The sequence below is a fragment of the Anomaloglossus baeobatrachus genome, chromosome 12 (genome assembly GCF_048569485.1).
Source record: "Anomaloglossus baeobatrachus isolate aAnoBae1 chromosome 12, aAnoBae1.hap1, whole genome shotgun sequence".
Taxonomy (NCBI): Eukaryota; Metazoa; Chordata; class Amphibia; order Anura; family Aromobatidae; genus Anomaloglossus; species Anomaloglossus baeobatrachus.
In genome coordinates this window covers 34,277,730-34,291,462 of record NC_134364.1, presented here as the reverse complement: position 1 = coordinate 34,291,462, position 13,733 = coordinate 34,277,730, and the positions used below count along the sequence as shown (strand labels likewise).

Sequence of the window (13,733 nt, the reverse complement as noted above, 5' to 3'; positions counted from 1 at the left end):
TCAATACAGAATAATGGCCCCACATAGCCCTCCATACAGAATAATTGGCCCTATATAGCCCTCCATACAGAATAATGAGCCCCACATAGCCCTCCATACAGAATAATGGGCCCCACATAGCCCTCCATACAGAATAATGGGCCCCACATAGCCCTCCATACAGAATAATGGGCCCCACATAGCCCTCCATACAGAATAATGGGCCCACATAGCCCTCCATACAGAATAATGGGCCCCATATAGCCCTCCATACAGAATAATGGGCCCACATAGCCCTCCATACAGAATAATGGACCCCACATAGCCCTCCATACAGAATAATGGCCCCACATAGCCCTCCATACAGAATAATGTGCCCCACATAGCCCTCCATACAGAATAATGGACCCCACATAGCCCTTCATACAGAATAATGGGCCCCACATAGCCCTCCATACAGAGTAATGGGCCCCACATAGCCCTCCATACAGAATAATGGCCCCACATAGCCCTCCATACAGAATAATGGGCCTCACATAGCCCTCCATACAGAATAATGGACCCCACATAGCCCTCCATACAGAATAATGGCCCCACATAGCCCTCCATACAGAATAATGGGCCTCACATAGCCCTCCATACAGAATAATGGGCCCCACATAGCCCTCCATACAGAATAATGGCCCCACATAGCCCTCCATACAGAATAATGGGCCTCACATAGCCCTCCATACAGAATAATGGACCCCACATAGCCCTCCATACAGAATAATGGCCTCACATAGCCCTCCATACAGAATAATGGACCCCACATAGCCCTCCATACAGAATAATGGACCCCACACAGTTCTCCATACAGAATAATGGCCTCACATAGCCCTCCATACAGAATAATGGGCCTCACATAGCCCTCCATACAGAATAATGGACCCCACATAGCCCTCCATACAGAATAATGGCCTCACATAGCCCTCCATACAGAATAATGGGCCTCACATAGCCCTCCATACAGAATAATGGCCTCACATAGCCCTCCATACAGAATAATGGACCCCACATAGCCCTCCATACAGAATAATGGCCTCACATAGCCCTCCATACAGAATAATGGGCCTCACATAGCCCTCCATACAGAATAATGGACCCCACACAGTCTTCCATACAGAATAATGGGCCCCACATAGCCCTCCATACAGAATAATGGACCCCACATAGCCCTCCATACAGAATAATGTGCTCCACATAGCCCTCCAAACAGAATAATGTGCCCCACATAGTCCTCCATACAGAATAATGGGTCCCACATAGCCCTCCATACAGAATAATGTGCTCCACATAGCCCTCCATACAGAATAATGGGCCCCACATAGCCCTCCATACAGAATAATGTGCTCCACATAGCTCTCCATACAGAATAATGGACCCCACATAGCCCTCCATACAGAATAATGGCCCCACATAGCCCTCCATACAGAATAATGTGCTCCACATAGCCCTCCAAACAGAATAATGTGCCCCACATAGCCCTCCATACAGAATAATGGCCTCACATGGACAATCCTGAGTCAGACTCCTCTGGCAGCAGCTTTTCTCCTGATCTGCTGGTTGATAGACAATTTAAATGATCCTGGGCTGCCCCCACATTGATCCAATATGTTGACTGTTGTCTTTAGATGTAATCTGTATGAGCGAGGAGCTATGTGTACCTGAGCAGAGGATGTGAGGATTTCTTTGGCGTCTTCTGTCATTTCGTCCACCTTCATTGATGTTACGGATTCCTCCTTAGCTGACATGAGTCCTTGGTGACTTGGTGCTTCCTCATCTTTACCCAGAGAAGGAGTGGAAAGCTTGTCGTCATCAGTCAGGGAGACATGTGCCTCAGGACCCTGGAGATTCGGCTGAATGTAATATAGAAGATATGGGCCATCATGAGTAAGGTGTGACGGAAGGAGGAACATATTTAGTATGTATTACTGCATGTTGTCAAGTTTATAAGACAGAAAGAAACTTTCCTAAAATGTAAGATCATGGCCAAAATCACAGAGCAGCCATACTTTTGAAGTTGGAATGCAACCTGAAATAAAATTCTAATCCAACTATATGTTTTTGAGTAAAAAAAAAACCTTATTTTTTCAAGGTTATTCCAGTTTTAGACATCTATGCCATATTCATAGCATAGCTTATAAATATCTGATAGATTAAGGTAACACCCGGTTGTCAATTTACCCATCAATTTCTAGGAGGAAAGACAGAGGAACACAGAGCTCTAAGAAAAGATGCTTCAGACTTCTTATGTTTTGCGGAACGCAACTATTTGCCAAGTCAGACAAAGGAGACAAATTTTTTTTGTGTAAATCTTACGTTTATACTTACGGTCCTTTCAGGAACAGTTTTCAGCAGGCTCCTTATCATCAGAGACAGGATTACAATGACTAATAATACACCTTACCACAAATCCCAATAGCCAATGTCACAGCTCCCTCTCCTTTCACAATAACTTTTGCACACGCTCATTAGATGCTTCAATATAAAAAAAAAAACATGTCTGGACTCTACTCATTGTGGCCATGTACACGTATTGTTTCCTGACACTTTAGGAAATTAGACTAAAAAAGTGGATACTGTGAAGTTGGCAAGCTTTCTATTTTATACTAGCTGTAGTATCCAGGCGTTGCCCGGGATAGCATCTGTCTCTCTCCCAGTCTCTGTCTGTGTGTCGCTGTCAGTCTGTTTCTCTAGCTGTCTGTCTCTTTCCCGGTCTGTCTCTTTCCCGGTCTGTCTCTTTCCCGGTCTGTCTCTTTCCAGGTCTGTCTCTTTCCAGGTCTGTCTCTTTCCAGGTCTGTCTCTTTCCAGGTCTGTCTCTTTCCAGGTCTGTCTCTTTCCCCATCTCTCTGTCTGTTTCTATCTCTCTGTCTCTTTCCCCGTCTGTCTCTGTCTGTGTCTATATCTGTCTGTCTCTTTCTGTCTGTCTCTCTATCCGTCTCCCCACCGACATCTTATTACCTCACACATAAGCTTCTTATACTAACTGTTTATTTTGTTCCTATAGCAACCACTGACAGTTGCTATTAATAACCTATAGCTCCCACCTCCATTCAGTTTAATGGAGGCAGGATTTTTGGAGAGTAACTGTAAAGCGCGGGGTTAAATTTTCTCGCCCAAACATAGTCTATGACATTCCCTGAGTCACATGGAGTGTCTGTGCAAAATTTCGTGATTGTAAATGCGACGGTGCGGATTCCTTTAGCGGACACACACACACACACACACACACACACACACACTCAGCTTTATATATTAGATTTAATAGAAGATTGTGATTGGGAAAATAAAGTAAAAAGAGATGAATTGCGGCACTCACCAATAAGTTAGAATTCGGCAAACTTTATTCCAAAAGCATTAGTATACAGCCAATATTCCTAGACCTCAGAATTAGAATTAGTAGATCCATACTGTCTTTATAGCATTATTATTTCTATACTATGGTTCCCAAACCTTACATTAATCCTACAATCAACTCATAGTATTTTCAAAAAAATTCCAAGAAAATTATTCTCCAAGTGGATTAAATATCAATTTTATTATATTTGTATTTTTTATTTTTATATTTTTTGGATACACAAAGTGCAAAAAGTGCAGCATAAAAACACCATACAATCGGGTAAACAGAAAAACAGGACAGTGCGACCCAAGTAACAGGCTATAATCAAAGATTCGTATACTGAGCTTATATGCAGCATACACAGGGCAATAAGTATACATATGGCGGTACCCAAGGATATGTAACCACGGATTAAAGTGCTTATTTATAGTGCTATTAGTCAAATGACATATTTCATATTATTGCACCTCAGTCATATAGTACATATCATACTCTGTGCAATATAACATACAAAAGGGCATCAGTCTGAATACAGCAAATATGCATGTAGCTAGTATAAAGATATTGCACAGTTCCCATGTAAACATAAATACATATAACGGCACCCAGGGGCATATGAACATGGATAAAAGTGCTTATTTACAGTGCTGTTAGTCCAAGGACATATTTCATATTATTGCACTTCCATCATAATGCACATACCCCACCATATGCAACATAACACATGTACAAAGAGTTACTTAAGGTATGATGAAAAAATATTAATGATAACACACGTAATTGCTCATAATTAAAGTGTGGGGAATTTAACCCCTCGAACCACCACCTTAAATCAAAGAGCCAGGCCTCAGGTCGCACTGCCCCGCACCCCAACGCGTTTCGCCGGAGCTTCGTCCGGAGGTGCAGGGGCAGTGAAGACCGGTTCCATAAATACCTTGTCCCTAATGTGCCTTCAGCAGTGATGGCGCACGCCGTCCAGTCACTTCCGCATTCAGTGACGCGGCCGGCGTCCCGGAAGTCCATCCCACGCATGCGCATGGGACCGGGCAACCATTGGACGCCGGGCACGAAACAGAAGGGGGCCGTAACCTGGACACCGCGCGCGCGTTCGCTGAGCACAGAGGATCCGGATGCCATTTTAAGTATGGGCAAGCAACAGGGCAGGCGCTCGTAGTGTAGATTAATATATACAGGATCTTGCTATGTTTTAACCAGCACTTAATGCATGACAACCACACCACAAGTAATGTTTGACGGATATAATACATAGCAGCCATAACGTAAGTTATGTTTAACATAAATATACTTCATTACTGTAAATCTCAGTATATTATTCGCTCTCCAGGCCCTCCAGATTTGATCCACAACAGCAAATTCGGATTATTGTAGGTTGGGAACCAGTAATTCAATTCTACAAAAATACAAAATTAAAACCAGTTAAAAACAGAGATTAAAAACACTCGGGCTGAGGTATGCAGTACAGTATTGGCCTAACATCCACAAAAGTCGTGAACTACCTGTATTTCAAAAAGGGCCTAAAGCTCACCGTATCATTGAGCCCTTTAGGTTTAATCGTATCTAAGATGGTGATCCAGCGGATTTCCTTCTGAGCCAAGTTATTTTTAAGATCACCCCCTCTTGCTCCAAGATGAACTTTATCAATTCCCCTAAATTTTAACAATCTCCAGTTGCAGTTATGCTTTTCTCTAAAATGTTTAGGGATATTCTTCAACATGTCAATATCTTCATCTTTCTTAAGCTTGGCAGCGCCCTTAATATCCCGAATGTGCTCCAAGATCCTAGTCCTGAATTCCCTTGACGTCAAACCGACGTATATCAGGCCACAGGGGCAAACTGCCCAATAAACAATGCCCGAGGACCGACAATTTATGAAATGTAGAATTTTATATGTCTTTGTTCTTGAAGAATCATAAAATTCAAAACTCCTCTCCACCTGCGTACAAGCACTACAGTCCCCACATGAATAACACCCCCATCTGGGGCCTCTATCAACACCAAGAAAATATTTCTGAGGAGATGGTATGTAGTGGCTTCGCACTATTAGGTCCCTAATCGTTTTAGAGCGCTTCGGGGTAATAGCTGGTCTGGGGGTCAGTACTGTAGCCAAATCACCATCGGACAACAAAATAGGCCAGTACTTCTCCAAGATGGTTGACATTTCCCGCCATTGAGCATGGTAAGGAGTTATATATCTCACCTTGTTGTCCTGCCCTCTTTGCGTTGGTCTCAAAAGTTGTTCTCTCGTGCTTTTTTGTGCCCGTAGGTATCCATCCTCTATCACTTCCGTTCTATAGTGACGAGAGTGAAAACGTTTTTTTAGATCAGATGCTTGCACTTCAAACAGTTCATTAGAGGAGCATATACGTTTAGCCCTCATAAACTGACCTGTTGGAATGGCCCTAATCGTTTGTGCTGGGTGAGAAGACTTCGCGCTCAACAGTGCATTTACAGCGGTTTCTTTACGGTGAATATCAGTTGTTAAATTCCCATTATCATCCTTGGAGATCCTGACATCAAGATAGTCGATACTTGTGTTACTGAAAACATAAGTAAATTTTATGTTATCCTCATTGTTATTTAAATTCTCCATGAACCTCTCCAAATGGTGGACCCCCCTCTCCCAAATAAAAAATACATCATCTATAAACCTTAACCATAGATGGACTGTACCAGAAAATTCAGATGAAAATTGGATGGACCGCTCCCACCAACCCAGGAAAAGGTTTGCAAAGAAGGGAATTTTGTTTACTTACCGTAAATTCCTTTTCTTCTAGCTCCAATTGGGAGACCCAGACAGTGGGTGTATAGCTACTGCCTCTGGAGGCCGCACAAAGAACTACACTTAAAAGTGTAAGGCCCCTCCCCTTCTGGCTATACACCCTCCCGTAGGAGTACAGATTCCTCAGTTTTAGTACCAAAGCAAGAAGGAGGAAAGCCAATAACAGTTTCAAAAACAAATTCAATCCGATAACTAGATCGGAGAACTTAAGAAACAACGTGAACAACATGTGCACCCGAAAAAACGAAACCCTAAAAACAGATAGGGCGGGTGCTGGGTCTCCCAATTGGAGCTAGAAGAAAAGGAATTTACGGTAAGTAAACAAAATTCCCTTCTTCTTTTTCGCTCCTAATTGGGAGACCCAGACAGTGGGACGTTCAAAAGCAGTCCCTGGGTGGGTAAAAAGATACCACATGAACGGGCTGTCATACAGCCTCTTCCTACAGGTGGGCCACCGCCGCCTGAAGGACCTGTCTACCTAGGCTGGCGTCTGCCGAAGCATAGGTATGCACTTGATAGTGTTTGGTAAACGTGTGCAGACTCGACCAGGTAGCCGCCTGGCACACTTGCTGAGCCGTAGCCTGATGCCTCAACGCCCAGGACGCACCAACGGCTCTGGTAGAATGGGCCTTCAGTCCAGATGGAATCTGAAGCCCAGCAGAACGGTATGTGTGAAGAATTGGTTCCTTGATCCACCGCGCCAGGGTGGATTTGGAAGCTTGCGATCCCTTATGCTGACCAGCGACTAGGACAAAGAGCGCATCCGAACGGCGTAGAGGCGCCGTGCGAGAAATGTAAATCCTGAGTGCTCTCACCAGGTCCAACAGATGTAAACCCTTTTCAAATTGGTGAACTGGATGCGGACACAAAGATGGCAAAGTGATATCCTGATTGAGATGAAAGGAAGAAACCACCTTGGGAGAAAACTCTGGAATTGGACGCAGTACTACCTTGTCTTGGTGAAATACCAGGAAGGGAGATTTGCAAGATAACGCCGCCAGCTCGGACACTCTTCGAAGAGACGTGACCGCTACAAGAAAAACTACCTTTTGTGAAAGCCGAGAAAGGGGAACCTCTTTCAAAGGCTCGAAAGGCGGCTTTTGAAGAGCAAGGAGAACCTTGTTCAGATCCCAGGGTTCCAATGGCCGTCTGTAAGGAGGAACGATATGACAAACTCCTTGGAGAAACGTGCGTACTTTAGAAAGCTGTGCCAAGCGCTTCTGAAAGAATACGGATAACGCGGAGACTTGACCCTTAAGCGAGCTAAGGGACAAACCTTTTTCCAACCCAGACTGCAGGAAGGAAAGAAAAATTGGCAATGCAAATGGCCAGGGAGAAAACCCTTGAGCCAAGCACCACGCTAAGAATATCTTCCACGTCCTGTGATAGATCTTAGCTGAGGATGGTTTTCTAGCCTGTCTCATTGTGGCAACAACTCCCTGAGATAAACCTGAGGCCGCTAGGATCCAGGACTCAATGGCCACACAGTCAGGTTCAGGGCCGCAGAATTCAGATGGAAAAACGGCCCTTGAGACAGCAGATCTGGACGGTCTGGTAGTGCCCACGGTTGGCCTACCGTGAGATGCCACAGATCCGGGTACCACGACCTTCTTGGCCAATTTGGAGCGACGAGTATGGCTCGCTGGCAGTCGGACTTGATTTTCCGGAGAACTCTGGGTAACAATGCTAGAGGTGGGAACACATAGGGGAGTCGGAATTGCGACCAATCCTGAACCAAGGCGTCTGCCGCCAGCGCTCGGTGATCGTGAGACCGTGCCATGAAAACTGGGACCTTGTTGTTGTGCCGTGACGCCATCAGATCGACGTCCGGCGACCCCCAGCGGCAACAGATCTGTTGAAACACGTCCGGGTGAAGGGACCATTCTCCTGCGTCCATGCCCTGGCGACTGAGAAAGTCTGCTTCCCAGTTTTCCACGCCTGGGATGTGAACTGCAGATATGGTGGACGCTCTGCTTTCCACCCACGTCAAAATCCGCTGGACTTCTTGAAAAGCTTGGCGACTGCGTGTTCCCCCTTGGTGGTTGATGTACGCCACCGCCGTGGAATTGTCCGACTGAATCCGAATCTGCTTGCCTTCCAGCCATTGTTGGAAGGCTCGCAGGGCAAGATAGATTGCTCTGATTTCCAGAACATTGATCTGCAAGGTGGACTCTTCCTGAGTCCACGTCCCCTGAGCCCTGTGGTGGAGAAACACCGCTCCCCACCCTGATAGGCTCGCATCTGTCGTGACCACTGCCCAGGACGGGGGAAGGAACGACTTTCCCTGTGACAATGAGTTGGGGAGAAGCCACCAACGTAGAGAGTCCTTGGCAGTCTGAGAGAGGGAGACAGTCCTGTCGAGGGACGTCGATTTCCCATCCCATTGGCGCAGAATGTCCCATTGGAGAGGGCGCAGATGAAACTGCGCGAACGGGACTGCCTCCATTGCTGCTACCATCTTTCCTAGGAAATGCATGAGGCGCCTCAGTGAGTGCGACTGGCTCTGAAGGAGAGATTGCACTCCAGTCCGTAGCGAGCACTGCTTGTCCAGTGGAAGCCTCACTATCGCTGATAGAGTATGAAACTCCATGCCAAGATAAGTCAGAGATTGGGTCGGGGTTAGATGAGACTTTGGAAAGTTGATAATCCACCCGAAAGTCTGGAGAGTGTCTAGCGCCACCTTCAGACTGTGTTGGCATGCTTCTTGAGAGGATGCCTTTATAAGCAGGTCGTCTAGGTACGGGATGACCGAGTGACCCTGCGAGTGCAGAACAGCTACTACTGCTGCCATGACTTTGGTGAAGACCCGGGGGGCTGTTGCCAGACCGAAGGGTAACGCTACGAACTGTAGGTGCTCGTCGTGTATGATGAAACGTAGGAAACGCTGATGCTCTGGTGCAATCGGCACGTGGAGATACGCATCTTTGATGTCTATTGATGCTAGAAAATCTCCCTGAGACATTGAGGCTATGACGGAGCGTAGGGATTCCATCCGGAACCTCCTGACTTTTACGTGTCTGTTGAGCAACTTCAGATCCAGGACGGGACGATACGATCCGTCCTTTTTTGGGACCACAAACAGATTGGAGTAAAAACCGTGACCCTGTTCCTGAAGAGGGACGGAGGTCACCACTCCTTCCGCCTTTAGAGCGGCCACCGCCTGCAACAGAGCATCGGCTCGGTCTGGTGGTGGAGAAGTTCTGAAGAAACGAGTTGGCGGACGAGAACTGAACTCTATCCTGTACCCGTGAGATAGAATATCTCTCACCCAACGGTCTTTGACATTTGCTAGCCAAATGTCGCCAAAGTGGGACAGCCTCCCACCGACCGCGGGTGTGGGCATCGGAGACCGCAAGTCAGGAGGACGTCGTTTTGGCAACGGTTCCTCCGGCTGGTCTTTTTGGGCGTGACTGAGACCTCCAAGAATTTGAACGTCTCTGGTCCTTTTGAGTCTTTTTTGACGAGGCGAATTGGGACCTGCCCTGTCCTCGAAAGGACCGATAACCAGACTGACCCCTCCTCTGTTGGGGCTTGTTTTGTCTGTGTTGCGGTAAGGAAGAGTCCTTACCCTTGGAGTGTTTGATGATTTCATCCAAACGCTCTCCAAACAATCGGTCACGAGAAAAAGGCAAATTGGTTAAGCACTTCTTGGAATGAGAATCTGCCTTCCAATGTCTCAACCACAGAGCCCTACGCAAAACAACTGAGTTGGCTGACGCCACTGCCGTGCGGCTTGTAGCGTCAAGAACAGCATTAATCGCGTACGACGCGAATGCCGCCATTTGCGAGGTCAATGGTGCTACCTGCGGGGCAAATGCACGTGTGACTGAGTCGACTCGCGCAAGCCCGGCCGTGATAGCTTGGAGTGCCCATACGGCCGCAAAAGAAGGCGCTAATGACGCTCCAATCGCTTCATAGATGGATTTCAGCCAGAGCTCCATCTGCCTGTCAGTGGCATCTTTAAGTGCCGCTCCATCTTCAACAGCAACCAAGGATCTGGCTGCAAGCCTGGAAATTGGAGGATCCACTTTTGGACACTGGGTCCAACCCTTGACCACTTCAGAGGGAAAAGGGTAGCGTGTATCTTTAAGTCGTTTAGGAAAACGCCTTTCAGGATAAGCGTGGGGTTTCTGGATTGCGTCTCTGAAGTCAGCGTGGTCCAGAAAAGTGCTTAATGTACGCTTAGGGTATCTGAAATGGATTCTCTCGTGCTGCGAAGCTGACTCCTCTACAGGAGGAGCTGGTGGGGAAATATTCAACATCTTATTGATGTTAAATATAAGATCATTAACTATTGCGTCACCATCTGGTGTATCTAGATTGAGAGCGGTCCCTGGATCAGAATCCTGATCAGTTAAGTCCGCCTCATCACCCATAGATTCATCCCGCTGGGATCCAGACCATTGAGATGAATGTGAGGGCCCGTCATAACGAGCCCGCTTAGGCTGCCCGGGGCCATCGTCCGAGTCAGAGTCTTCACCCTGAGGTGTAGATGCCCGTCCCGGAGCTAGGAGCTGAGGGGGACCAGGGGGCAATACATGCACAGTGTCCGTGGTCTGAAGTACAGGCCTAGCTCGCAATGTGTCAAGAATTTGTGACATAGTGAGAGACATTCTGTCAGCAAAAGCTGCAAACTCAGTTCCTGTCACCTGGACAGCATTCACAGGTGGTACACCCTGGGACACGTCCAGCAGAGGTCCCGACTGTGCAAGCGCCGCAGGGGCCGAGCACTGCACACAATGGGGGTCCGTGGAGCCTGCCGGTAGAAAAGTCCCACATGCGGTGCAGGAAGCATACAATGTCTGTGCCTTGGCACCCTTGCGTTTTACAGGCGACATGCTGCTGGCTCTCTGCATGTGAGAGAGTCTATAGCCAAAGGGCGACCAGCGCTATGCAGTACAAAGTATTTGTAGAAACAAAATACTAAGAATACTACGAGCACAAGAGGGGGTGAGCCCTGAGGGCTGCTTACCGCCCGCTGAACAGCGGGTAAGAGGCTGCAGAATGCCTTGTCTGGGTCTCCCCGGCTCCCCTCTGCAGCTCAGCGTGTCAGCAAGAATGGCTGCCGGCTTCTGTGGAGAGGGGCGGTCCGTGGGAGTTCCCAAACAAAAGTGCGGGAACAGTGTCCCCTCTGTGCTGACTGTGAGGGCTGGAGTATGTAAAAACGACTCCAGCCCTCAGCGCTGATGCACTGGCCAGCGTCCCGCCCCTCTCCTGACTGGCAGGTCTGTGGGCGGGAACGAACGAAAGCAGGCCGCAAAAGCCGGGGACTCGAGTTATCAGCGCGGCCGCCGTAAAAGCGCGGGCCGCGCTGAAGTCCCCGGCGCACCGCAAGTGCCAGCCGCGCCGCTGTTCGAGCGGCCGGCGCCCGAGTTCTAGACGTGGGCAGCGTCCCGCCCCTCTCCTGACTGGCAGGTCTGGGGGCGGGAACGAAAGGAAGCAGGCCGCAAAAGCCGGGGACTGTAGTTATCAGCGCGGCCGCCGTAAAAGCGCAGGCCGCGCTGAAGTCCCCGGCGCACTACAAGTGCCAGCCGCGCCGCAGTCCCAGCGGCCGGCGCGGCCTATTCCCATAAATGTGCCTGCTTCAGCAGAGCTGAATGAGGCCATGGCACAGGCGCCGCAGCGCTGATGTCCCCCGGCGCACTACAACACCCAGCATGCTGCGGTGTGAGCGCCAGATACACGGGGACACAGAGTACCTTGAGGAAGCAGGGCCATGTCCCTGATGTACTCCGCTCCATCCAGCATCTTCTCCAGGGGCTGTAGATGGAGCACGGTCTCTGTGCCTGGAGACCGGTAAATCCCACTTCACCCAGAGCCCTGTAAAAAGGGATGGGGAAGGAATCAGCATGTGGGCTCCTGCCGCCGTACCCGCAATGGGTACCTCAACCTTACAAACACCTCCGACATAAGTGGGGTGAGAAGGGAGCATGCTGGGAGTCTATATAGACCCTCTTTTCTTCCATCCGACATAGTCAGCAGCTGCTGCTGACTAAAAACAATGGAGCTATGCGTGCGTGTCTGACCTCCTTGCGCACAAAGCTAAAACTGAGGAATCTGTACTCCTACGGGAGGGTGTATAGCCAGAAGGGGAGGGGCCTTACACTTTTAAGTGTAGTTCTTTGTGCGGCCTCCAGAGGCAGTAGCTATACACCCACTGTCTGGGTCTCCCAATTAGGAGCGAAAAAGAAAGAGGGCGCACAAGACGCCCCCATTGCAGTACCCCTCTCCTGGAGGTAGTAGCGGTCCTTGAACAAAAAATAGTTGTGTGTTAAAACAAATCTGAGTAATTGCAAAAGGAGGTCCACCATTTGGTTGTCCATGTTAGAGGATCTCAAATAGAATTCAACTGCCGAGATACCTGCCTCATGTGCTATTGATGTATATAATGACTGTACGTCAGCCGTTACCATCAGCATATTTTCACCCATCCTGATGTCATATATCCTGTTAAGAAACTCAGTTGAGTCCCGGATATGCGAAGGCAACGTGCAGACAAAGGGCTTAAGGTAATGGTCCAGGAACTGGCACACAGGCTCACATAAGCTCCTATTGCCTGACACTATCGGTCTCCCAGGTGGTTGTAGGGGGTCTTTGTGAATTTTGGGAAGGAAATAGATAGTGGGAGTGACCGGTAGTTCTAGTAAAAGGCCTTCTGCCACAGATTTAGGAATGACATTATTATCAACAGCTGTTAATATAATCTCCTCTAATTCCTTCTGAAATTTATAGGTAGGATTTGTATCCATTCGACTGTAACACAATTTATTATTAAGCTGTTTAAAAGCTTCCTTCTCATAGGCCTCAGTGGACCAGATCACTATATTTCCCCCTTTGTCCGCCTGCTTTATGACAACGTCCTTCATCTGTCTCAGTTCCCTTAGTGCAATTCTCTGTTTTTTGTTCAAGTTGTCATGTGAACGCCTAGACGGCAACCTCCTAAATTCCTGGACCACCATTTTAACAAACATGTCAATTGCCGGACAAGCGGACAAAGGGGGAAAGGCATCCGATTTTTTCTTGATGAATGAGGGGAAATTCTCTATCTGGCCAGATTCCTGTTCAGCTAACAGTGACTCAAGGATCTCTATGGCCTCCCGTTCTTCCCTAGAAAATTCAGACAGCATGTCAGTATTCTTCCTGGCAAAGTACTTCTTAAACATTAATTTCCTGCCAAAAAGTTGTATGTCCTTGATTCCAGTGAACAAATCAAAGTTTGCCACTGGAGCAAAGGACAAACCCAGCTCCAAAACCTGCGTCTGTTCATGTGTTAGTATTTTATCCGTTAAATTGATTACCTTCAATTTGTCTTTCTGATGGTAATCCTCCCTTCTCCAATTATTCTGTTTCTGTCGCCTCCTGGCAGAATTCCGAGTGGTCACTCCTCCCCTAGTTGGATATTCTTCATCAATCCTCCGTTCACTCATCTTGGGGGCTGAATTTCCTTCATTGGAGGAAACCGATCCGGATGTAGAGGGTATCGTTGACCTGGATGTTGATCTTGTAAAATTACGTTTTTGGTGGTACCATTTAAAGACCGTGCCATTTTGATAATCTGCCAGATCACGTTGG

The 13,733-nt window shown here is 47.8% G+C and overlaps 1 protein-coding gene across 1 annotated transcript in view; it reads right to left on the bottom strand.

Annotated features, from left to right (window-relative positions):
• The window catches only part of LOC142257544 (uncharacterized), a 77,435-nt gene that overhangs the window by 37,409 nt on the left and 26,293 nt on the right, over positions 1 to 13,733 (bottom strand). The window contains exon 4 of the mRNA XM_075329694.1: positions 1,686 to 1,877. Within this exon, the coding sequence (XP_075185809.1) occupies positions 1,686 to 1,877 (192 nt within the window). The remainder of the gene's footprint in view (positions 1 to 1,685; positions 1,878 to 13,733) is intronic.